Source organism: Chanodichthys erythropterus, chromosome 11 (assembly GCF_024489055.1).
Source record: "Chanodichthys erythropterus isolate Z2021 chromosome 11, ASM2448905v1, whole genome shotgun sequence".
NCBI classification, from domain to species: domain Eukaryota; kingdom Metazoa; phylum Chordata; class Actinopteri; order Cypriniformes; family Xenocyprididae; genus Chanodichthys; species Chanodichthys erythropterus.
Genome location: NC_090231.1, coordinates 4,331,131 through 4,355,952, shown reverse-complemented (window position 1 = coordinate 4,355,952; position 24,822 = coordinate 4,331,131). Strand labels below are relative to the sequence as shown.

The 24,822-nt window shown below is 36.4% G+C and overlaps 1 protein-coding gene across 9 annotated transcripts in view; it reads right to left on the bottom strand.

Moving 5' to 3' along the window:
- Positions 1 to 447: 447 nt before the first annotated feature.
- arnt2 (aryl-hydrocarbon receptor nuclear translocator 2) overlaps positions 448 to 24,822 on the bottom strand; it is a 108,379-nt gene continuing 84,004 nt past the window's right edge. For 4 of the 9 annotated variants that reach the window (XM_067401069.1, XM_067401072.1, XM_067401071.1 and 1 more), the window contains 7 exons: positions 22,183 to 22,258; positions 20,669 to 20,792; positions 20,113 to 20,212; positions 18,404 to 18,614; positions 16,683 to 16,851; positions 7,532 to 7,677; positions 448 to 1,757 (listed from right to left, as the gene is read on the bottom strand). In XM_067401069.1, the coding sequence (XP_067257170.1) occupies positions 1,659 to 1,757; positions 7,532 to 7,677; positions 16,683 to 16,851; positions 18,404 to 18,614; positions 20,113 to 20,212; positions 20,669 to 20,792; positions 22,183 to 22,258 (925 nt within the window). In that variant the 3' untranslated portion in view covers positions 448 to 1,658. The remainder of the gene's footprint in view (positions 1,758 to 7,531; positions 7,678 to 16,682; positions 16,852 to 18,403; positions 18,615 to 20,112; positions 20,213 to 20,668; positions 20,793 to 22,182; positions 22,259 to 24,822) is intronic. The other 5 variants (XM_067401074.1, XM_067401076.1, XM_067401073.1 and 2 more) reach the window with 3 other exon arrangements.

Genomic DNA, 24,822 nt, shown 5'->3' with positions numbered 1-24,822 from the left:
TAGAGCGTCACAGACATGGCAACTATGATTAATGATAATTAATTTTATTTAACAAAATCAACAGATTAATTATCTATTGTTAAAATAAATAAAGCTGAAATAAAACTTGGCAAGTAACTGAAAAAGTTTAATTTGAGGTAACATTATAAATTAAATAAATTACTATTTAATTAAAACAAAATAAATTAAACCCGAAATAAAAATAAAGCTAAATATAAATATAGAAAAACAAATAAAAATGAGAAGTGCACATAACAAAATTACTAAAACTTAAATTGAAAACTGACTTTTTTTCTCAGATTTGACAGTTTATAACATAACTTCTGAATTCATTAGAATTGTGAGATATAAACTCAATAACAAGAAAATAAAACAATTACCCTTTTTTTTATGTTCCCCATATAATAACCCAATAAATTCAGCTCAGTCTGTTTGAATGAAATCCACATATTCAATGAGAATTTATTGTCACAAGCACAATTTCTCGTCATAAAGTTACACAAAAGTAATGGAACACATTTACACAATTTATACAATCCTAAACTCATTGTACAATGGACAGGCTAACTAATTACCGAGAGTTAAATATGTACTCACATTGCACACAATGATGTTAAACCTACACAAGTATATATAGCTGGATGTCAAATTAAACATGGTCTGACATAAAAATCACATTATTTACATTGAACATCCATTGAATTTTTCAAAAAGGTTTAGATTTCCTGTCGAGGTCTTTCCATCAGTCCATGTTTGTGGCATGATCGAGTTTCATCATCAAAACGAGATGTCCACGTTATCAGTCCAAAAGTTAATCGCAAGATTTGCAGCTGCCACCAAGATTACAATGAACACTGTAAGATGTGTGTGTTTATGCTGCGATTGTGAGGCTGGTGTCGATTACTGCACAAAGTGACACTGTTGCAATAGTGTTTTTGTAAGAACAACAAAAGTTAGTTAAAAAAAAAAAAAAAAGTTTTTTTTCTTTACATCGTCTACATTTATTATTAGTTCAGCTAGGTTATAGACATCACTACATAGACTACATTTTACACGGTAAGCGTAAAAATCTCAGCAAGATGCTGTTTGGCAATGAAAAATGAGGTGCAACACTTGAAGAAAATGATTCTTCGCATCACGAAAGATTCTGAAAACACTTCTTTATGATAAAAAAAAAAAAGAAAAAGAAAACTCTTCATTATATTTTTGTTGGATTTCTGCGTGGATGTGAAAACAGTCCTGACACGAGGTTGCTGTGTGAACATACGGTCATTCTGACACAAAATCCTGTGTCATATTCACATTTCACCCAAACCAGGCATTCAGTTCAGTTGCTTTCTTAGTAAATTAGGCGTATTATTTATTGCGCTGAAGTACATTAATGCCTGCTGCAAATAATCTTGCACTGTTATCGCTCACAAAAATTGGATTATAAATGCAAATCTATTTAAAAGGGATGTTTACATATATTTTCTAGTGATAATGGCAGCAGTTAATCATCACATCATGATCAAATGATGAGCATCGAGACTGGGATATATTTATTTTCGTACCGTTTGTGTGTGTGAATTCAGAAACGTGTTTCAGCAGCGTCACGTGAGAGATGAAGGTACTGCAGTCTGAACCAAAACAAAACTAACAAACACACGAGTCTCCGGTTACTCGGAAAACGGTGGGAACATGCCGAGGTCAGCAAAGTCTTCAATGTTGTAATTGGTCGTTCCTTGAGTGGGATCGCCTGGCATCGGCAGCATATCCTGTGGGACACGGAGAGAAACAGAGTTACTGAGTTTGTCAGTGAAACTGTAAAGAGTGTATATGCAAATCTAGAATCAATCTGTGTGGTCAAATTGAAATATTCCTTTCTCAAATGTGACGCATAAGGTTTGACGTCAATGGCGTAAATGGTCAAACCATCACTGATGAGTCATATTTTATGTAATATATATAAATCAAAAGTTAATTATTGTGTTTTGCAAGCCTGGGATTTTTCTTTTTCTTTCTTTCTGTGTGAACGTGATCTCCTGCGAGAGTTTCCTGTTTTGTGCCAAATATAATGCTTTAGAGAGAGGAATCATCTGTGTATTGTATATTTATTGATATATATGAATGTGAAAAAAAAAAAAAAAAATTTCACCAAAAAAGTCTCACACAAAACACAGAGAGTAATGATCAGTGTTGATATTGTTAAATTAAATAATTAAATTAAATTTAATAGATAATTAAAACTCATCTATTGTTAAATAAAGCATTATGACTCCACTGAAGCGACTGTCATCATATTTTTTTCAAATACTACTCTTTTTGTACCACGAACACGAACTTTAAGAGTTGTTTTTAGGTGAGAATGCAGCTGTTTAGACTCATGTGACTCATATTTAATCATAGCGCCTGTTTTACAATGTGTTTAGACGTTTTTTGGAGCTCCAGGCCGTCAGCAGCCGTTCAGTGCTCGAGTACCCGCTGAGAACAGCTTCATCTCGGACAGTGCTTCGGGATTTGACGCTGTCTCTTATAGTGGATAAACATGAGATATAATTCATTGTGGGTACATAAAATGGGTAATCTTTGGTCTTATTAATCTATTATTTGTTCATGAGCAAATGGAATTGGGCTGTTAAATTTAATAATTTAACTTTAAGCGTTATTTTACTATCCTGTAGAGCACTGCTTTTGTGCGTTTGACTGAATTTGTTGTGTGTATTTCCTATTGTCATTTATAATGACTATTGTTGTTCATTTAAAAGGTGCACTATGTAAGATTTCTGTCTGCTAGAGGCCTATTCAAAACAAAGGCTTAGCTTGGTGACGGTAAGTTTGAGCGCGGAACCTTTGGACATGTCGTGTCCAGCTCAACGGGCGGTGCAAAAGAATAGGGATAGGACTCGGGAAGAAATCGTGTTCATGGATGTGATTATTAACGTTACTGTAGTATGAAGCAGAGCAGGAGCGAGTGTTGTGGAGCTGAACGAGGAGCTGGAGCGATTGATCAACACACGCCTCACGAGCAGCGGGACTTTTATTATACCACAGACACTGACGCCGCTTCTGCTTTTCCGGTCATGAGTATGAGGTAACGCAGCTCTGTTTATCATATTAGATACATTTGAGAGTGTTGAAAATGATGTTATAACGTTACTCTGTGCGTTCGCTCGGCGGCTGCTGTGAGAATCTGTTACACACTGCAGTAAGATAGATCCATTTTACAATATCAGATTAAATGCTGAACAGCTTGTGTTGATAAATGGCATGGGATTCATTTTAAAACGTGTTGTATGATGGAGAAAATTCTGTATTACTGTTACTAAAAATAAAGCTGCATCTGATTATGCTATGTTAGCTACTTCACAAAACAGTGTTTTTCTCTGAGGCATGGTAAAGCATGAGACTCGCAAAAAATCAAGAAAATTAGATTTAAACAATAAGACTAAACGTCTTGAGATATATAACTATAAGTTTTCTATGTATAAATATATCAAAACAGTTGTTCCTTGTCTATTAAAACATGTAAATATTAAAGTGTCTTTGGTGTTTCCATGGTTTCTACAAAATAAACCGTAAACCGAGGGTAACGCGGGTATGACGCAACTGACAGGCGACTCCTCACACGTCCCGCAGCCTTGGCTAATATTGCAATTTTCTCACGATTTACAAATAGTTGCAAACATTTGGGATGTTGTAAGTACTCAAGTGAACAAAATATATGACACTGGCCTAGTGCAGGGTTTATGCAGGTTTCAGTAAGTCAAATTTAAGACCTTTTTAAGACATTTTAAGACCATAAAGACTGAAATTTAAGACCTACACGACGCATTACCAAAAAATATTAAAATCAAAGAAATTCTGAAAAAATCACTTTATTTCAATGAATTCAGTCATTGAAAAAGCATTTATTTAATTTACAGATAAAGCAATCACATTAGTAACCTTCCACACACATCAATGTGCCAAATGCCCAAAACCTTAGGCCCAAAATGAAAATAGGCTAAAACAAACTTGCCCTCAAATAGAATAGATTTCATCTCATTATTTATTTACATTACAAAACAGCATATTAATAGCCTAATAAAGATTGAACAGGCTACTCCAACCCATGTAACAACCAATGTAGCACACACACACACACACACACACACACACACACACACACACCAGATAATCCATTTTAGATAGATAGATACTTACCTCGGGATAATTAGAGTATCTATCTAACATGGATTATCTGATATATGTATGTATGTGTATGTGTGTGTGTGTGTGTGTGTGTGTGTGTGTGTGTGTGTGTGTGTGTGTGTGTGTGTGTGTGTCCCGCACTGTCCCATGAACTGTGAGTCCAGGTACATCGACTAAACTATTTCATTGTTCCAGAACAATGGTCCTGTTGGTCTGATTTTGGCTTTCACTGAACGTTACGACATACGGCCCGGTAAGAGTACGAATCAATTCCCTCTTTATAAACTCCCCCAATCCAAATCTCGCCGTAAGCGATCTTGTTGGGCCCGCAAGAGAACGACTTCGCGATTACTGAATTGGGGAACATCACTTGGAAGAGATCGCTAATCTCACTGTTGCTATTAAATGAGTGGTGTTTGTTTAGTCACCGTGTGTAGTATACAAATCACCTCGGCTTTCGATGTGTCAGTCGCTCCAAAAGTACCCCAAAGGTTGTTCGACGGAGCTGTGATGATATTGCGCTGGAGACCGGAGGGACCAGGCATTGAGGAGGACGACGGCAGTGGTGAGGCTAATTGGCCGAGTCCGCAGAAGGGATTTTGCGGCTAGCTTGTGTTTCTCCGCTCTGTCGTGTGACTCCAGCGCCTTTACACCGCTTCACACCCAGACTCTCTAGCTGATTTTTTTTATTTTTTTTTTTTGCAAAGTTTGCAGTGAGCCTCGTACCTGGAGCTGGGTACCGCTTGTAACCAACAGCAGAAATCGCTGTGATCTAGCCATGTCTCGTTGAAAGTACACTTTCCCATTTCACCATCCACACGTAGCCGAACTTTAACAAACTCTGAGGAGACGCAGACGTATTTCGCGGGCAGGTATTGCATTTATCACGGGATTTGTAGTTTTATCACCGCGTATACCAACACCAATATACCCCAGAAAGAACTACGACTCGCTACTTTTTTTGCTACTTTGTAATAACTTTCAGCAGGTAGCGTTTCTGGAAATGGGTAAAAAAATTTAAGACGTGACTAAATGAAATTTAAGACCTCTGATGAAAATCTGGCCGTTTTTAAGACTTTTTAAGGCCTTAAATTTAAAGTTCAGAATTTTAGACTTTTTAAGACCCCGCGGAAACCCTGCTAGTGGTTTTTGGATATTTTACTGCAAAATTATTACATATTGCACCTTTAAATACTGTTGTTCAATAAATATTTTATATAAATGATATGTTGTATTTGATATTGAGAAAGAGTCCATTAGTGTGTAATATTGTTTTAGACTCTAGATGTATGCCGCAATTTGCATGGCAGCAAATACTCCGAATTAATGAGTACGTCACAAGAGACTTTTAAATTGAAAGGAACTTTTGTAAACAAAGGATATTGTTTTAGCGCTGTATGTTATAGAAAATTCCCTTAACTGTAAAACAGACACATTCAAAGATATCACTTTCCTCAGCGGACATTCAAACAGGTTTTTATAATGATATAATATTATGGACATGGACCTGAAGAATGAATGTTATATCAGACACAGGTAATGCTCGCTCAGGTCATCCCTCTCTCTCTCTCTCTCTCTCTAATACTGTACAAAACACAATGCATGAGTTTCAATGGAGGGACTCAACGTTCCTTCGTTACTAGATCTAAAGAGACATTTCAGGATTAGTAACGGATCTTGGGCTCAACTGTTAAACTGTCAACTTGAGATTTGAATCGGTGGCGAAAGGAAGTACATCCTCACAAAAGAGGGTTTTAAAGACACTTTATTAGGGGCCAAGCACCGAAGGTTGTTATTGTTGGCGTTCCGTACGCTTATTATTCTTCTTCTTCCGCTCTTGAAGTCTATGGCAGCCCATAGAACCGCTTGCGGGAAAGTTATGAAATTGGGCACACAGTTAGAGGACAGTCTGCCCTTTGTCCATAGCAAATTTGGAGTCTGTAACTCAATCCCTCTAGCGCCACCAGCTGTCCAAAGTTGCACTTATGTTTATGTTAATAACTTTTGAACCGTAAGGGCTAGAAACAAAATTCTTCCCCCCCCCTGATTCCTTGGCTCAAGACAAATCGACTGTACCATATGACGTCATTTTCCGTCATGACACCATTTTGAATTTTCTGAAAAACGTACTTTTTCGAACTCCTCCTAGGCCGTTACTCCGATTTTCACGAAAATTGAATCAGACCATCTTCAGACCATGCTGACAAAAAGTTATGGAATTCAAGTCAATTCCTCAAACCGTTTTCGTAAAATAAGCGAACGAATTGTGCAGAGTGCTTGCGAAAATGGACATAAAGCTGTATCTCCGCAACGCTTTATCGTATTCAGACCAAACTTGGTACATGTCATCACAAGCATGACCAGAGGCATCATGCAGTGTTCCGGCGCAGTGCCACCTACTGGTGCGGAGATATGAAAAATTGTCATTTTTGCTTATAACTTCTGATGGTTTTGTCCAAAAATCATAAATTTGGTCTCGTTGGATTCGGGGAAACAAGCCGAGTCGAATGATATCCAATTTTCCCATATTGGCAATTTTGGCCGTCAGCCATTTTGAATATTGTGCTAAAATGCTGTATTTTACGAACGCATTAGCGTATCTTTACGAAACTCGGTATGGGTCATCAGGACAATGCCTTGAAGGAGCCTGAGAAGTTTCGGACCAGCGCCACCTTGTGGTCAAAAGTTATAACAAATTTACAAAAATGCTAATAAATTTTGACTGTATTCACCAATTGTGATGAAACTGGTCTCAGTATATTCCTTGGGTCATGTTGAGAACATAGATATCAAATTTGCTATAGTCGGCTGAACTTCCTGTCCGCCATATTGTTTTTCTTTAAAAACCTACTTTTTCGAACTCCTCCTAGACCGTTGCTCCGATTTTCACCAAAATCGAACCGTATCATCTTCAGACCATGCCGACAAAAATTTGTGGATTTCAAGTCGATATGTAAAACCGTTTTTGTATACCGGAGTAATGAATTTGAGGCATGATGTAAAAATGACTCTTGAAGCTGTATCTCTTCAGTGCTTTGACATATTGACACCAAACTTTGCAAGTGTCATTGTCACCTCACTCTGACCATACCACAACAATCTGGACACAGCGCCACCTATTGGTCGAAAGTGATGAACCAGTAAATCCTAATTTTTGATCATTATTCAGCTCTTTTGCCTAAAATTATCTTAATAGGTCTTTAATTGCTCACTGCTGCAGTTAGCCTGATGCTCCCAGTCGTGTTGGCTTGCTTCTTGTGCCGTTTTTGTGCTTGGCCCCGTAATTGCTGCTTGCAGCTATATTTGTTATTTCTTATTTGTATACGGGTGGATGATGTTTGATGTGTATGAACGTCACCTGGAAGACCTCCGTCTGGCTGGACTGAGGATGAGGGTGAGGGTCTCCGGCCTGCTGGCTGTGGTGTTGACTCTGCCACTGAGACCAGACCTCAGACGGGCGGCCCTGGAACTGCCCTCCGCTCTGGCTGCTTTCACCCGACACATCTGCGGAAACAAACACGGTCTGAGCAGTCACATCTTCAGCTCACAGATCAACAGATGATAACAGAGGACTCGTTCATGAAGGTCTTTCTGGAATCCCAGAAAGAAATGTTGTATGGAAATGAGCTGTGGAGTGTTATTATTGTGAATGAAAACTATTAAAAAAATGAAAAACTTAAAATGATAAACTAAATAAAATAAAAAAAACCTGAAATAAAGTGTTAGAATTGTTAAAACTATGAAAAAAATCATTTGTTGATTGCAATGAAGCTGAAATAAAGTATAAATATTAAATGAAAAACCTAAACTTAAAAGAAAATTTTTATTATAAACTCAAAATATAAATAAAATGTGTGTTATAATTTTTAAAACTTTTAAAAATCATTTTTGATTGAAATAAAGCTAAAATAAAAATATTAGATGAAAAAAAACCCCTGAAAAATTATAAATTGAATAAAATAAAATAACTGAAATGTGTTATACATTAACGAAAACTATTAAATCATCATTTGCTGATTGAAATAAAGCTGAAATAAAATAAAGTACAAATATTAAATTAAAAACTTTAAAATTATAAACTGAATAAAATAAAAATGAAATAAAATGTGTCATCATTTTTAACTAAAACTATTAAAAACCATTTGTTGATCGAAATAAAGCTCAAATAAATAAAAAATGAAAGTTTAAATATTAGATGAAAAACCTAAACTTAAGCTTCAAAGAAAATTATAAACTCAAAATATAAATGAAATTGATATAAGTGTTTTAATTGTTAAACTATTCAAAATAATTTTTGATTGAAATAAATCTTAAATAAAACAAATATTAGATGAAAAACGTAAAACAAAAAACAAATTATAATATAAAAATGATATGAAAAAATATAGTGTTGCTATAAACTAAAACTATTAAAAATCATTTGTTGACTGAAATATAGCTGAAATAAAATATAAATATTAGATGAAAAAAATAAATTATAAACTAAATAAAATATTTTGTTATTGTTAAATAAAACTATTAAAATAATTTGCTGATTGAAATAAAGCTAAAATAAAAAAAAATATTAGAAAAAATTAAACTGAATAAAATTAAAATAAGTAAAATAATGCTAAAATTACTAAAACAAAAAAAAATATGTTAAATAGAAAAACAAATGAATAAAAATGACAAAAGCACATAAAATTTAAAACAAATTAAAATGAGAACTGAATATTAAAAAGATTAAAGCTAATTCTGAACATTATTAAATACTATAACAGTACAAAAACAACACTGGAAAAGAACATTTAAAAAAAAAATAATAAATCAATCATGGTGAATGGATGATGGAAGAATCTTCTGAAACGGATCCTCCTCCACTTCTCAACACACATGCTTAGACTTTGCAGTATCAACTTTCACATTAACTCCAACACGTCTACTTTTGCAGCATCTCAATCGAGCGTGCGTGTAAAACACTCCAACCGTACGACCTCCATTTCGCTCAATTTGTCGCACAGGAGGGGAGCACATTTACTCCAGGCTGACAGAATCATTTAAACGCATACATCTAGAGTCTCTTCACCCGCGGGGCCCGAGTCTTTGGTTAGGAAACGAGCGAGTCGACAAGACTAATGCGCGGCGGGCGCGGGCGGAGGTGACGACGTGGGTGGGTGTTTTGCAAGATGGCACAGCGATGCCCTCGGGCTGTTTCTCATATTCTCCATGTTGATGAGGCAGTGATGTAAGGTCAAACTTCTCATTTCCCCACTGTGTTAGCGCTTGCCACGCAGACTTCCCTGGCTCCGTTTCTGGCTGTCTTTCCCTCAAGGTTCGGCTGTTTGGCTTCACTGACGCGCCTCGTACATCTCTCTATCAATTTTTCTATTTCTCTATTCTCCCCTAGCCATCTTTCTCCGTCCCCATCAATCTGAAATCGGCGCGCTTCACGTTTTCCCTCGGCATCTGTAGAGCTTAGGTGCCGCTTATTCTCTGACCGCTCCATCAAACGTGATTCTCAAAGATGCAACGGTACAAAAAGCAAAACGCCGTGACAAAAGCGAACGCCTTTCAAACAAAGAGCCTCGCTTCGCCGCTGGTCCCGAGTGCTCTTCGATCAATGCGAGGAATGAAAGCGCATTCTCTCGCTTTCACAGCGATGAAAGCATGCTCGGTTTCACGTAAGCACATAAAGACTGCAATTAAGTCACAATGTAACATTATCTCAGTATGAAACATTTGTAATGAAGGCAGTGTGATTGTTGTTTATGCACTGCAGTAATTTTGGACAAACTATGAAGCAGGAGCTGGTATTTAATCTGAAAATAAAAGGTTGCATTGATTTCACGTTTTTACATGACAATTCTCTCATTCTTACTCTGCTGATTTTCTTTTCTTTTATCTCTTCGCATATGTGAGTGATTGAAAACTTGGAAAAAGAAGGAATAAATATATTTACACAAATTAAACAATAACAATAACAAACAATGACTAGCAATCTTACATGGGCCCTATTATGCCTCTGGTGTCTCCTGAATGTGTCTGTGAAGTTTCAGCTCAAAATACCCCACAGATCATTTATTATACCATTTTTTTAGTGGAAGGAAAAACATGCCGTTTTCATGTGTGTATCTTTAAATGCAAATGAGCTGCTGCTCCCCACCCCCATTTCCAGAAGAGGGCAGCGCCTTTACAGCATGTTTTTTTAAAGCCATATCGGTCTAAACTTCTGATATATTGTTTTCTGAGCACACATCTGTCAGACGGAGCATCCTGTGAGTATCAAACTAAGTTCTCTTCCAAGTTTTATTGCTGTTAAACTGCCAAAAACACACAAAGTTCACATAAACAGCCGGTTAAACAGCAGGGAAAGAAATCGCATGTGAATATTAGATCTGTGTATTAAAGTGACAGCAGTGTAATATACAGTATCTACTGCTGTTTATGCTGTTAATATGAACCAAACAACAAAAGAAAAATGCCTTATTTTGAGACACTGTTTCAGATATATGGGGAAGATAACAAACGGGTGGTTGTGTACACACACAAATATGTTCAAAACAATATAAAAGTGACTTTTGCATAATATTCAATTCACATTTATTTGTATAGCGCTTTTCACGATACAAATCGTTTCAAAGCAGTTTTACGGAGAATGCATGTCAACATTACAATTTAGAGAATCTGGTATCAGAAGTGACTGAGGAATGTACATATAATCATGCAGTTAGCTAATAAAGTAATAGGTCCCCTTTAAAGCATATACCAATAAAAAGAAATTGAATTGTTGAAATATGCAGTGGTTTGGTAATGACACCTAATAAATCTGCCCTCAGATCATGATATAAAATGTTAAAATTAATGACATTTCTGATCTTCAAACTGCTGCTCTGGAAGAGATGTGCTCCCTGTCACGTCTCATTTCCATCTGAACTGAATATGAAAAAGTGCAAAGTACAACTTTCCTTTTTATGAATTTATTATAGAGAGAAAGTCATTACAGAACAAGCCCTTAAATATATTCTGGCAAATCTGGCAATTAACAATGTAACGAAATTAAGATGTACATAAAATGTAGGTAAGCAAGGACACGTTAATTTGATCAAAAAGTGACAGTAAAGGCAATTGCAATGTTAAAAAAGATTTCTGTTCCAAATAAATGCTGTTCGTTTGAACTTTCTGAAGGATAAAGTAACCCTAGAAAACCTGAGTATGAGCTGCTAAAAATTCAGCGTCGCATCACAGGAATAAATTGCATTTCAAAATTTAAATTAAAAGGATTAGTTCACTTCTGAAAAAAAAAAAAAAAAATCCTGATAATTTACTCACCCACATGTCATCCAAGATGTTCACGTCTTTCTTTCTTCAGACAGAAAGAAATGAAGGTTTTTGAAGAAAATATTCCAGGATTTTTCTCCATATAGTGGACTTCACTGGGGTTCAACGGGTTGAAGGTCCAAATGTCAGTTTCAGTGCAGCTTCAAAGAGCTCTACATGATCCCAGACGAGGAATAAGAGTCTTATCTAGAGAAACCATTGGCCATTGTAAAACAATGATGTCGGACGATTTTGAAGTTGGAGGAGAAAATGAGAAATACTGCAGTACTTCTACCTTTGTCACATGTGACCTTTCCAACATGATTACATAATGCGTGGAGCATCACAGAGCAGTGCAAGACAAGCATTTGTGGTTAAAAAGTATATAATTATTATTATTTATTTAGAAAATGGCTGATGGTTTCTCTAGATTAGACTCTTATTCCTCGTCTGGGATCATGTAGAGCTCTTTGAAACTGACATTTGGACCTTCAACCCGTTGAACCCCAGTGAAGTCCACTATATGGAGAATAATCCTGGAATGTTTTCATCAAAAACCTTCATTTCTTTTCGACTGAAGAAAGAAAGACATGAATATCTTGGATGACATCACAATTATCAGGAAATCTGTATTCTGAAGTGAACTTATCCTTTAAAATAGAAAACTGTTATTTTTGTGCACATACTGTAAGTAATTTCACTAACTAAGGATTACATTACAGTACAATCATGTGCTCAGTTTGCTGGGAAAAAAATAGCATTAAATGGATTAATCCCAAATAGAGAAAAAGACATCCCAGCAGTCTCGGCTTCTTCCTCCTGTTACGTGTTGAAGGGACGTCCACGTGAGGAGGTGAAGATAAATGTTCCATTTCCTTTAATGACACCATATTAAAAGAGAATTATCTGGACATGGATTCATTTCTTCAGGGCTTGGAAAGCCATTCGGAGCTCGATACACTCGAAATTGAAGTGGGATTTTAATGTCACCTCTTTAACATAAATTACTTATTAAATGGAAACACTAATCACAGGTTCAAGGTAGAGAGTTCCCCTCAAGGGACACAACAATGGGAAAAATGCCATCCTATAAGTCTCCGTACGTATGCCCTGCTGCAAATTAAATTCGCTTCATAGATCTGAATGAGACGGAGAAATTCGAGGCGGCTTTAAATGGATGTAATGCAATAACAACGATTCTACAGTTTCTCCCTTTAAGCCGTTCAGCATGTTCTGCCTTCGGTCGAGGAATGTGAAGTTGCACAACTGTGTTTGTGGATCTTTGCCCTTCGTGTCATGCTGGTCAAATTCCTAACTTTAAAGTGTCAGGATACAGAAACCAGATCTCTGTTGCATGAGTTAAAAGGTGCAACTCATGACAGATTAATTAAACCCACTGCAGGCTGTTTGTAGCCCTGCACAATACAAAAGAAACACGTCAAGAGCAAGAGTTTGACTGATGCATGATCAGCGTGATCTTCATAGGACAGGACAGAGTGGGCGATTCGACCAAGTCTTATATCATGGTATAAGGAATTTTATATGACAATAATGGTGAAGTGAATAATGGAACGCGCTCCCTCAGCTGGACTGAGTGGCAAAAGAACCTGCTGCGTGACTGGATTTAATAGGGGAAACTGCGAAAACAAACGATTATACTAAAGGTTGGGCTTGAAACTGTTCCTTATGACATGTATCCATGGATACTGACATGCAGCCGTTTCCTGACATTTATATGTGCCTGATTTCGATGCCGGGGAAACACATAAAGCAAATCTTCCTGTGAACGCTTTATATAAATACAATATAGGTAGGTCTAAATCTGAGTAATCACTTATATCAATGTTATATATATATATATCATCATATTGTCCAGCCCTAAAACTTGTATAGTTTTGTCAGTGTTTATTTAAAAACATCCAATTATGCAGAATATAAGATGATAAATATTTAATTGATGAGTTGTCAACACAATATATTACAATACGATATATAGGGTATGATTTTACCTCAAAATACAACATTTTGACACAAAATGATAACTGCAAATCCATGTTTCTCTGCTGGAGTCGAGCTGTTTCTGTGATTGCAGTGATCCATTTGCTTCTTTTTTCTGTAGCTTTCGGCAGTCTTTAAATATAGGTTTTGTGCCAAAGCTATTTGTAGAGTCAATCACAAAGCTCTTTGCTGTTTTGGAAGTGTTTGGTGTGTTTTTCGCGGCATTCACGCTTTAAACCAATGCTGCCACTCAGACTTTTGCCACTCAGTGGGCGTGACCGCAGTCATAACGGTCGACAGTGATGTCACGTGCATACCCTCTATACCAGAAACAATCCTGAGAGCTTGTGGTGTGATCTGCTGTTTTGACTTACTTCAACTAAACCGTAAAATGGTGCTACCATTCTATCCGGATGGAAACATGTTGGGGTCCGGATGCAGACCGTATCCGCCATTTGAATATCAGCAGTTTAGTTCGATCACAGAAGAATAGGATACAGGAGAAGGAAGTTCAACACTCTTATTTCTAAATCTAATATAAAGTAATTTTTGCTTATTAGTACGGTTGAATTAGATCAGTGAAGGTCAGCAGCAAAGACATTGGTTATGAAAGTCTAATAAGAGACCTCTAGCGGTGAAAATGTACATATTGTGCCTTTAAATGAACACACAGAGTTGTGAGAAAATATAAATGTCATGTGTGGCAACTCTTAAAGTGACAGCAGCCTAATAAACCTGCTGCAGTCTGCCAGTAAAGTTAATCAAAGAACAAAAGAAAAAGAAAATCACTCACTATTCTTAATTGAATAACCAAGCTGTAGCTTTAATAAAAAATAATAAAATTACGGTACGGGGGCATGCACCAATTTCCCTGGTGTACATATGTGCATTTTTAAGACGTTTTAAGGCCAACAAATTGGATAACAATAGCTTTAAAACCATGTCAACAAATACATGCATGCACAGTTTTGGTAATTTCATGACTTACAACAGAATAATGACGGTCATTGCTCGTAGTTTCTCTTGCGCTTTATTTAAGCTATAATAAAGTAAGTATGCAGCGCGCCGGCGCATTTGCGCATGCATTTCTTGAGTGCGCACCATGAGCACAGTATAACAGCTGATTGAACAGTCCTGTTAATTTTTCAGAGTTTTACCAACATAGCCTGACAACATCGCATCTGACCGCAGTTCACTGTTGTTCAACTGAAGCTCCCTCGTCATCACCTGCACCTTTTCCACACTCGTTTGACTTGCGCATTGCGTCTGAAAAGTGTCCCGTTTGTTGTGGTCGTAAAGAGACAGTTCTATATAAACGCACCGTTTTACTTGCCGATGTTTTAAAATAAGATTTTTATTTTTGGTATTTTATATGCTCTGTTGGTGGTTTGTGGAGTAGCTTCACCCGGGAGGGATATTTTTTTTTTATCCCCACCGGGCATAAAAAAAAAAGCACACTTTATCGTAGTAAACACTGTAATGCATGGCCTCACACGGCCTCGTTTTTTTTTGTGACAGCATCTTTCTTAATGTGTGTTTTGATTACATAAAATTACAATTAGATAACTTATTTGAAAAGCAATTTTACAAACTTATTGAATAAGTTATGCATGCTGTGTAACAGTCATGATTAATAGTCGCTATTGTGTTGAGAAGTAATTCAAAAGAGTTTTCAAAACTAACTGCCTGATGTCCAACGATTGTGATCACTCGAACCACAGGAATCTGTTTTTCATATGGTCTATTTTAGAGATTAAGTGGCCAATCTAAAGAAACCAAAACAACAAAACCGTTTGTCTCAATATGGATGCCATTCAATTCTCACACCATCTGCTGGTAATGACACGTTCTTTTGTTGAAGACAAATGTCTGTTTCAGTCATTGTGTGTTACAGTCTGTGTTTTATACGGAAATCTATAAATCCCTGTACATGTAAAAGACCGTTCACACAGCCATCTGAAAAGGCCCATGGGAGGATTCTGTTTCCCAGAGGTGCTCTGATGTCACCTCCATATGAAGGTCTATTAATCTTAGACTGATGTCAGTCTGGATCAGATCACGGTTTGAAGGACACTGGGGAACTTCTGTCAATCATGCGGTGAGATCATTCGACCGTTTCAGGTAAAAACAGAGCTCAAGGTCTCTACGGTTGGCACAATACCAAACGTTCACTAGCTGATATCAATAATTCAATGATTATCAATGGCAATTCTTTTAACACAAGGCAAATGAACTAGGGCTGGGCAAAAAAAAAAAAGATTTTTGCAATTATTTGCGCTACTGCTTACAGTTAAATTATCATAATTATTTTAATTTATGACTATTTACTTGTCTTTAATAATCTTTGAAATTTATGAGTTAGATAGTAGCGTTAGCTATGGCATCAAAAACTGGAATCGAGAACTGTTAAATTTCACTGGTATCTAAAATTTTGGGAATACATGGGTCAAAAACAATGCATATGTTATTCATGTAATATCATTTTTTGTGGTGGGGCCAGTGAAAATTGAATAATTGAATTCAATGAATCGAATCGAATCAATTTGAGATCTTGTGAATCTGAACTCGAATTCAATGTTTTAACACAAATTCAGTTGAGACCATCTACTTTTAACCACGATGTTAACAAATACATCTGTAACACAACAAGTCAATGAAACATCTGACATCCCAAACATTATTGGAAATCATTTCTATCTCAAATAGTTGAACAATAAATGATTCAATGAATGTTAAAGAGGCCATATTTTGCCTTTTTTCAAAGTTTTGATGTTGTTTCAGGCTCTACTAAAACAGGTTTTCACGTTGAGTGTTCAAAACACATTATTTTCCCCATATTCTCCATTGTTGCAGCTCCTCTCTTCCCAGTCTGTCAGTAACACTCGGTTTAGTTACTGTCTCTATGAAGCCCCTCCTTCTGAAAAGCACAGTGTGCTCTGATTGGTCAGCTGGAGCAGTGTGTTGTGATTGGTCAAGCGCTTCGAGCGTGTTTGGGAAATTTCCTGCCCCTTACCATAACCGCAAGTTTCATCACACTACTAAACTAACTCAACCAGGCCCCGCCCCTTTATTCTGCATATAAATTATTTAAATGAGGAATATTGTGACGTGTTCATTCACGGAAGAAGACTACAATGGAGGTGTTTCAGGGAGTTCAGAAACAGTGACACTGATTTAGAGAAGAACTCCTGCTGGAGGGACTGAACAGATCTTACCAAAAGCAGTGCTGCGATTGGCCAGGTTGGAGTAGGCGTTTCCGGAGGGCGAGGAGGTGGCGGGGCTGGACAGAGGGCTGTATGAGGACGGGTCGGCCTGGTAGCTGTGGCTGGATCCGATGCCGAACGGTGAGGACTGGGCCTTATTGGACTGAGCGGGAATCTGCTGCTGTGGGGGAATGACAGACATGATGATGTTAAAATACAGGGCAAAATCTTATATACTAACGCTCAAAAAGTCCCTTTATTCAGCAAGGATGCATTAAACAGATCAAAAGTGAAAGACATTTATAGTGTCACAAGTGATTTCTATTTCAAATAAATGCCGTTCTTTTATCACAAGCTCGGTTAGGACAGTGTAAGTGTCAGCTAAAGAACAAAAAGGAACTCAACACTTTCAATTTCATGTCAAACTCAAGATTAACAGTAAATCAGATTATACAATCGGACTAAAAGTCATAACTGAGCTAGGCAGAAGGGAAACCACTGCAATCACACAATTACAGCTGCAGACAACAAGCTGTATTTGTAATCAATGGAGAGCCGCAGAGCTACGTGTGGACCAGCATTCCTCTGTTCTTCTGCACAACACAGGGCTTTATATGATTCACTTTACATATGCTGTTATTTACGATATTATAAATATGACATGACATTAAAATGATATACATGCAATTTATTGCTTACTAAAGAGACACAGATGAGAGCATAAAGCACAAACACACACTCTTCAGAGATGATTGAAAACACAAATATAATAACCCTTAATAACCCCAGTAATCTTCGCTAAGGGCAGAACTCAGCATTAAACATGGACTATTTAAGAGCGAACATGTCCCAATTCTGTCCCTCCTCTTATTGGTTCATATTACTTTAGTTGCACTTTATGTTGAACTATAGTTTGTACAGTATCCATTTATACAGCTTTGCAAATAAAAACTAAAAAACTATATTATATATATATATATACACACACACACACACACACACACACACACACACACACACACACACACACACACACACACACACACACACACACACACACACACACACACACACACACACACACACACAGTACATATACAGTGTAGAACTGCATTTATATTAAATTGAAATTATTTGCAACAATATAAATCTATCTACCGTCACTTTTCAATGCATCTATTTAATGCATCATTACTGAATAAAAGTATTAATTTCCTAAAAATTTTTTTTTTTTATAAAATTAATACTTTAAGGTCCAATTCTCACTATTAACTAGTTGCTTATTAGCATGCATATTACTAGGATATTGGCTATTTATTAGTACTTATTATTAGTTAGCAAGGTTGTTAAGTTTAGCTATTGGGTAGAATTAAGGGATGTAGAATATGGTTGTGCAGAATAAGAATATATTAAACATTTGAATAACATTTAGGTTAATTGAAATAAAGCTGAAATAAAATAAACTATAAATATTAGCTGAGAATTTTAAACTAAAAAATAAGAAATGTTGGCAATAAAATAATAATACAATGAATATAATACATATATACACACATATTATATATATTTTTGGTAAGACAAGTATTAAATCACATTATTTATTGTAGTATTTACTCATTTATTAGTATTTATTGCTTTGCCCTGAATGATTTTTTTCAGCCACTGCTGTACATCCAAACATGGATCGGGTTTTAATTCTCTCATCACAACACTAAAGAGGAATGATGCATTACTTTAATTAAGCTGATGGAGAATAGAGCGGCAGTGGGCAGCGGCTGGCGCAGAGATGGGTTCATCCTCACCTGGCCAGAGAAGGGCGGTCGGCTTCCTGTCCAGGACACCTGGCTGGCGTTGATCTGCCGGGATATCTGGGTGAGGTTCTGTCCAGCTGAACCAGCTGTGGACTGGATGTCATTGACACCTGGGACGTGGATCACAGATGAGCTGAAAGACACACATGCACCACATTATGACCATCCTCTTGATTCACGTGAAGCATCTAAAGGCCTTCTCACACCACATTTTAGCCACAATGAAGCATTAAAGTAAAAAAAAGACCCCTTTACACCAGGCCCTGCAACAAAGTGCCAATTGTTATGATCATGAAAGCAACATTCACTGCATCCAAAGAAAGCATTTTAGGCACAAAATCACGATGGGAAAATAAACTATATATATTCCCCATCAAATGTCTTCTTTAAAAACAATACAACACATCTAATGCCACAAATATTGTCATAGCCAGCAAGAAATATTTACGACTAACAAATGTTACGACTCCAAACATGTATTTTGTAGACAGCCATAATTTACATCCTGATATATTCCAATATCAGCACTTTTTTTGGTTTCAAGAACATGACTACATACACTAGCGTTCAAAAGGTTGTGGTTGTAAGATTTTTATAAATTGTTTTTCAAAGAAGTCTCTTCTGCTCATCAAGGCTGCATTTATTTGATCAAAAATACAGTAAAAACAGTGAATTATTATTACAAAAAAAAAATGTTTAAAATGTAATTTATTCCTGTGATCAAAGCTGAATTTTCAGCAACATTACTCCTGTCTTCAGTGTCACATGATCCTTCAGAAATCATTCTAATATGATGATTTGCTGCTCAAGAAACACTTGTTTCACACATTGTCACAATGTTTCCAATGGCGCAAAATATCTGTAATAATAATAATGGAAGTTGCTGTGCCTGTTTTTATCTACATTATAAATGACAGACTTTGGCTCAGGCATTACAGTATGATCAGACCAACACTGTGAAATGAAATTGGTCCGCTGGTTAGTCCAGTTATCCAGATGAGGCAAAGTCACGTGAGTTTATTTTTTTACTTTTTTGCACATCAATGGATTTATTCTTTACATGTGCTTCCATTTTAGTTAATGCGCATGTCTTCTCATCGGATAAAAAATTATCTGCATCAATTGTTTTTTTCGATGCGCACTTTCAGGATTTATGCACATTCAGGAATTTCCATCCAGCGTTTTTTAAAGCGATATCCCAAAATGTGCATAAAAAGAGGTGGATGGAAATGTAGCTATTGTTAAAAAACAGCTGTGCTGCTTAGTTATCTTGTATGATTATTTTCTGGTGAATAAAGTTTAAAAGAACAGCCTTCACATGAAATCGAAATTATTTGCAACATTATAAATGTCTTTGCAATCACTTTTTAATGCATCATTGCTTAATAAAAGTATACATTTCTTAAACAACAACAACAACAACAACAACAACAACAACAACAACAACAACAACAAAAAACAACTTTTGAGTTAATTCTTATCAGTAACATTTAGTGATTTTGCATTAAAACACATGCAATCAGGGGTTGTATTCTGAATAAAATAACATTTGCATAAAAAGCGTATTTGGATTTCATTTGAAAACTTGTTGTGAAGAGATTTTTAAATTAATGAAATGTGTTCATCCATACCCGAAGCTCTTGCCGGAGTGTCCGGGCTGGAACGGGCTGCCTTGAGAGTATAACTGCTGCCCACCAGCAGTGGAGGAGGGAACCATCATCTTTTTATCAGCTAAACACAAACAAACCCAATAAACAAAGCTCTCAAAGTTACTGAATGACTACATTTAAGAGTCACACATCACATTACAGCATCAGCTTTATCGACCACAAAACGCTGAGGAAAAATAAAGAAATAGAGACAAACTGCAGAGGAAAGTCATGTAACCTTACCAGAATTACCCAGCTAAAGCGGTTTGGACCAGCTAATGACCTTAAATAAACGACTCTGGATTTTACGTGTTTTAGCTGGAATTTCCGACTTAATTTCTTTGTAATACCAACCAAATGTAGCAATCATACATTGTATACACATCATACCATGCATTCAAATAGTGTACAAACTGGAGCTGGCAGACATCCGCAGGCTTTGTAATTACATTATGCAAAATTACAGTAAATTGCATGTTTAGATCAAAATCAGTGTGTGATGCAGTGCAAGTCAAATGTAATATATCTAAGAACATACATCCAGAGATCCCTGTGTACATGTCGCTGAAGCGAGGGTCTCTCTCCTGGGAGAACAGCGAATCGGTTTTGTCGATAGTCTTGCCCGCCTCGTGAACTCCGGATGGCACGCTGGCAACCGGCACCTGTGGGTGTCAACGTGAGAGGGTCAGTTTGTGATTGACTATTTAACTTTAATCAAAACTAAATGCTAATAAATGCTAAATAAGATGTGAAGTGAATGCCACAAGGATCAAAAAGCTAACTTCACTAAAAGTGTTAAACTAAAAACACAGGAATCAATAACGATGACCAAAAAAGTCTTTCTAAAATTGCAGACAGGTGCTACCCAAGATCCCATGTGTGAGGAGTTATCTATTTTCAACAAATAATCCTCTCTGCTTTAAAAAGACTGACTCAAATGACCCCTTTAACGTAAACAGCATATAATATAGCATAACAACATTATCACTTATGATTCAAAGCAAATCTGCATTAAGTTGTAAAAGTTGTTAAAGATAAAGACAGATGACATATTCCATACAATGGGTGATATGTGTGACTTCATCTCATAGCTATATCCTATTTTTATTGCACAGATCCACAGAGAGTTAACGATCCACAACTAAAATGACTAAAATTATGCAGATTCTCTATTGAATTTATCAGTCATTAACCACAGTAATATACAGCACTCTTAAGCAATTCTAGAACACATATTGTGCTAACTAACACATGATGTAAAGCATAAAGCACACAACAGTGACCTCGTTCTTGCTGAAGCTCAAACGTGCTGCGTAACACGAGAATGAACCTCATTGGTTCTTGCAGAAGCTCAAACGTGCTGCGTAACACGAGAATGAACCTCATTGGTTCTTGAGAAGCTCAAACGTGCTGCGTAACACGAGAATGAACCTCATTGGCTCTCGCTGAAGCTCACTCTCAACTCTTTCTTCTACACAGTAATAAAATTAAATAGAGAATAAATTGTGATAAATTGTATGATGTCAGTAAATGGTCTCATTATGTGCAGTTAAACAAATAAAATATTATTTAGAAAGTATTTAGTAGCCGGCAACCAAACATTATCAATCTCAATATGAACTCACATTTCTCACATACTCAAACTAAAAATGATCAGAGCTGCTATCCACAATCATATCATATAGTATGAAAACTTGTTGTAATCTAATTATACAATTGTATATAGTAATCAAATCATATAGTATGACAACAATCAGGAATTTCAGGAAACATCTGAGACAACGTTGATGAAACATGACAGGTTAACTCCATTAAGTCTCCTGAGCTGTTATAGAGCACTTCTAGAGAATAAAATTTTCCTCTGGGAGTTTCACTGTCTGATATTCAATTTGAAGTATAAATCTAAAACCGACTCAGCTGAGACACTGATGGAGGAACTTGCATATAAAGCAAAGGAGGAGAAATTAAATGTACTACACAAGCTAAAAAGAGTAATGAACCTGTAAGGGTTAGGTGACTAAATGACAAACTATAAGAAAAGTGTACACACACCTGCGACAGATCGTAAGCAGTCAGTCCATCTCTCTGGTGAACCTCCAGTTCGGCCTGCTGCTGCTGCTGAAGCTGCCTGGAATCAAACAACCAACATACAACTTTAACATCAACACCTACTGTTCATCATATTCCACTGAGTAAAGACATCATTAACAGAGCATATAGATACACTAGTCCGATAAAAGACCTCAAATGAATATTCGGTTTCAGTAAAAAGAGATCAATCATATACATAACACTCCAATCCATATTCTTTATACATTGCCCAAGATCCTCAAAGCCAAAAATCAGCCTTGGTGAAATAGTGTAGTAAATGACATGATGTCATTATGAATGTAGCACATGCTTTTTTTTATTGAAAGCGATGTACAGAATATTTTACTGCAGTGATTTAGTGGCTTGTAGCTCATGTAATATTACTTCTGGAGTTCAAATCTGAAACCTGAAGAACAAATGGATTTGCAATGGTCGCTTTGTCAGATTTAAAATTATTTATTTAAAATTTAATTAAAAAATTTAAACCAACGGTTGGTTTTGTCCATATTTGACCCAAATATAGGTTGAAAGTGTTACCAATTTATTTTATTTTTATCTATTTTTTTGTGTATTGGAGGATCTCGATTATACTATTGTAGGATTATACTATTGTTAATATAATTTTGTGTGGTTTAGTGGTTAAATTTCTTAACTTGCAACACGAAGGCTTTGGGGAAAATAGTACATTTTAAATTAGACCATTATTTTTATTGAAGGGGTCAGAATTGAGAAAATCAACTTTTCCTTGAGCTTTTGATATATAAGAGGTCATCATACTATAAGAATATCCTATAAGTTTCAGAACTGAAAACATCCTTGTTAGACCAATAAAAGCTTTTATTGACACCAGACCCAGCGAACGACAGTTCCTGGAATGTGCCTATAGGTGAAACTCCGCCTCCACAGAAGAAATCAATGCCTACTTCATCATTGCATCATTAGCCCCGCCCACTGGAGTGCTAGTGAGATGAGGAGGAGAGAAGAGCGATACAGGATTAAAATAACATTACCTTTCAAAGGATCCTAATGCAGGAATATGGTTATTTATTTTCAACAATGTGAATGTCTCAGTTGAGCTTTATTTCACTGGATTCTTCATAAATCGATCGCATTTCGGCGCAGGCTTTGCAAACAGACTTTTATTATATGGACTCGACAGTAATGCAACATGTAAGTAACTGTTAATTCTAATGCCTGGTCTGATATTAATGATTCATGTACAGTCAGATGTTCTTTGTCTATGTGTCAGTAAATCAAAACAGCGACTAAACAGTTGTTTCTCTTAGTAGGAAGAAAATAATCTTATTTAAACAGTGATTAAATTATATAAAGAAAGGAATCAAAGAACGCTCCCTTTACAATCACTGGAGCTGTCAATCAAACAAGTTTATCAGTGACTGAGTTCTGAACTCGCGGCAAAACTCGTTTTATTCAGTGAATCTCTTAGTTATATCATGTTTGCACTGTTAGTTATGATGAAAGCATTCGTTAGTGTGCAGAATGACGAGATCATGTATCAACAACATGTCTGTGATCGATTACAATGTTCATCACTGCAACCTTTCATGCCACGAACTAAATATAATGCAGCACTTTTCTCAATTAAGTTAACATTGAGAGCTGTAATGGTAAAAACTTAAAAGAGAGAGTAATACTTCTCTATTTAAAATGGAAATAACAGCAGTGGGCGTTTACACTGAGGTCTCACTGCAGAGCGTTCAAATCAGAGGGATAAAAACAGGGTAGGAAAAATGCCTTTTATTTCTAAATTATAACAAGTTTTGATGTGAAAAGCGTACTAACATTATAAATGCACTCCAGAAAACATTATAAAACAATAAAACACCACAGTTCATGACCCCTTTCAGATTTTACAGGATTGAAAACAATATATTCACAATCAACATGTCATTCACTTCATCTGCAATCTTGGGTGTATTGAAAAACAGTGAGCTTGTCACAATGCATTATAGGGTTGTGCTTTCCACACACTACACATGCAGTGGTGTCTCAGCAACATCACTGCCTACCTTTTGCTTCAAAAATACATCTTTGATGCCTTAAAATCCTGCCTCCATGGGCAGCTCTCTAGGTTTTGGATCAGAGTGTGTGTGTTTCTGAGGGAAACAGATTCTCTGACTGCTTTTGAGCAGAAGTGAAGTTCCCTTCTGAGAAGCAAAGCTCTCATTATGAGATATCTTTGTTCAGTTTCACTGTCAATACGAGGTGTCATGGAGCCTCAAATATACCTGCAAATTAAATGGGGTGCTTTTCCTATCTAAAGGAAATCATATTATCCTAAAAAAAAAAAAAAAAGGCCTCATTATATCAATAGGTGGTTGGAAATTGCCCACGAAAACACACACGATCCCAGACATTAGCGTGCACACATTCTGAGAGCACACTGGGCCACCTGGACCAACAGTGGAATGAGATGGATTAAACCCAAAACACTGAACTACACTTGAACTTCGTGAGGACAGAAAGAACTGAGGGGAAAAACTGAAACAAAAATGTAAAAAGGGCAAAAACATCCAAGCATCCAAGTTTCCACAGGAACTCAAACTCTCCCCTGCCTCCCTCTGCAATTAACTCGCTATG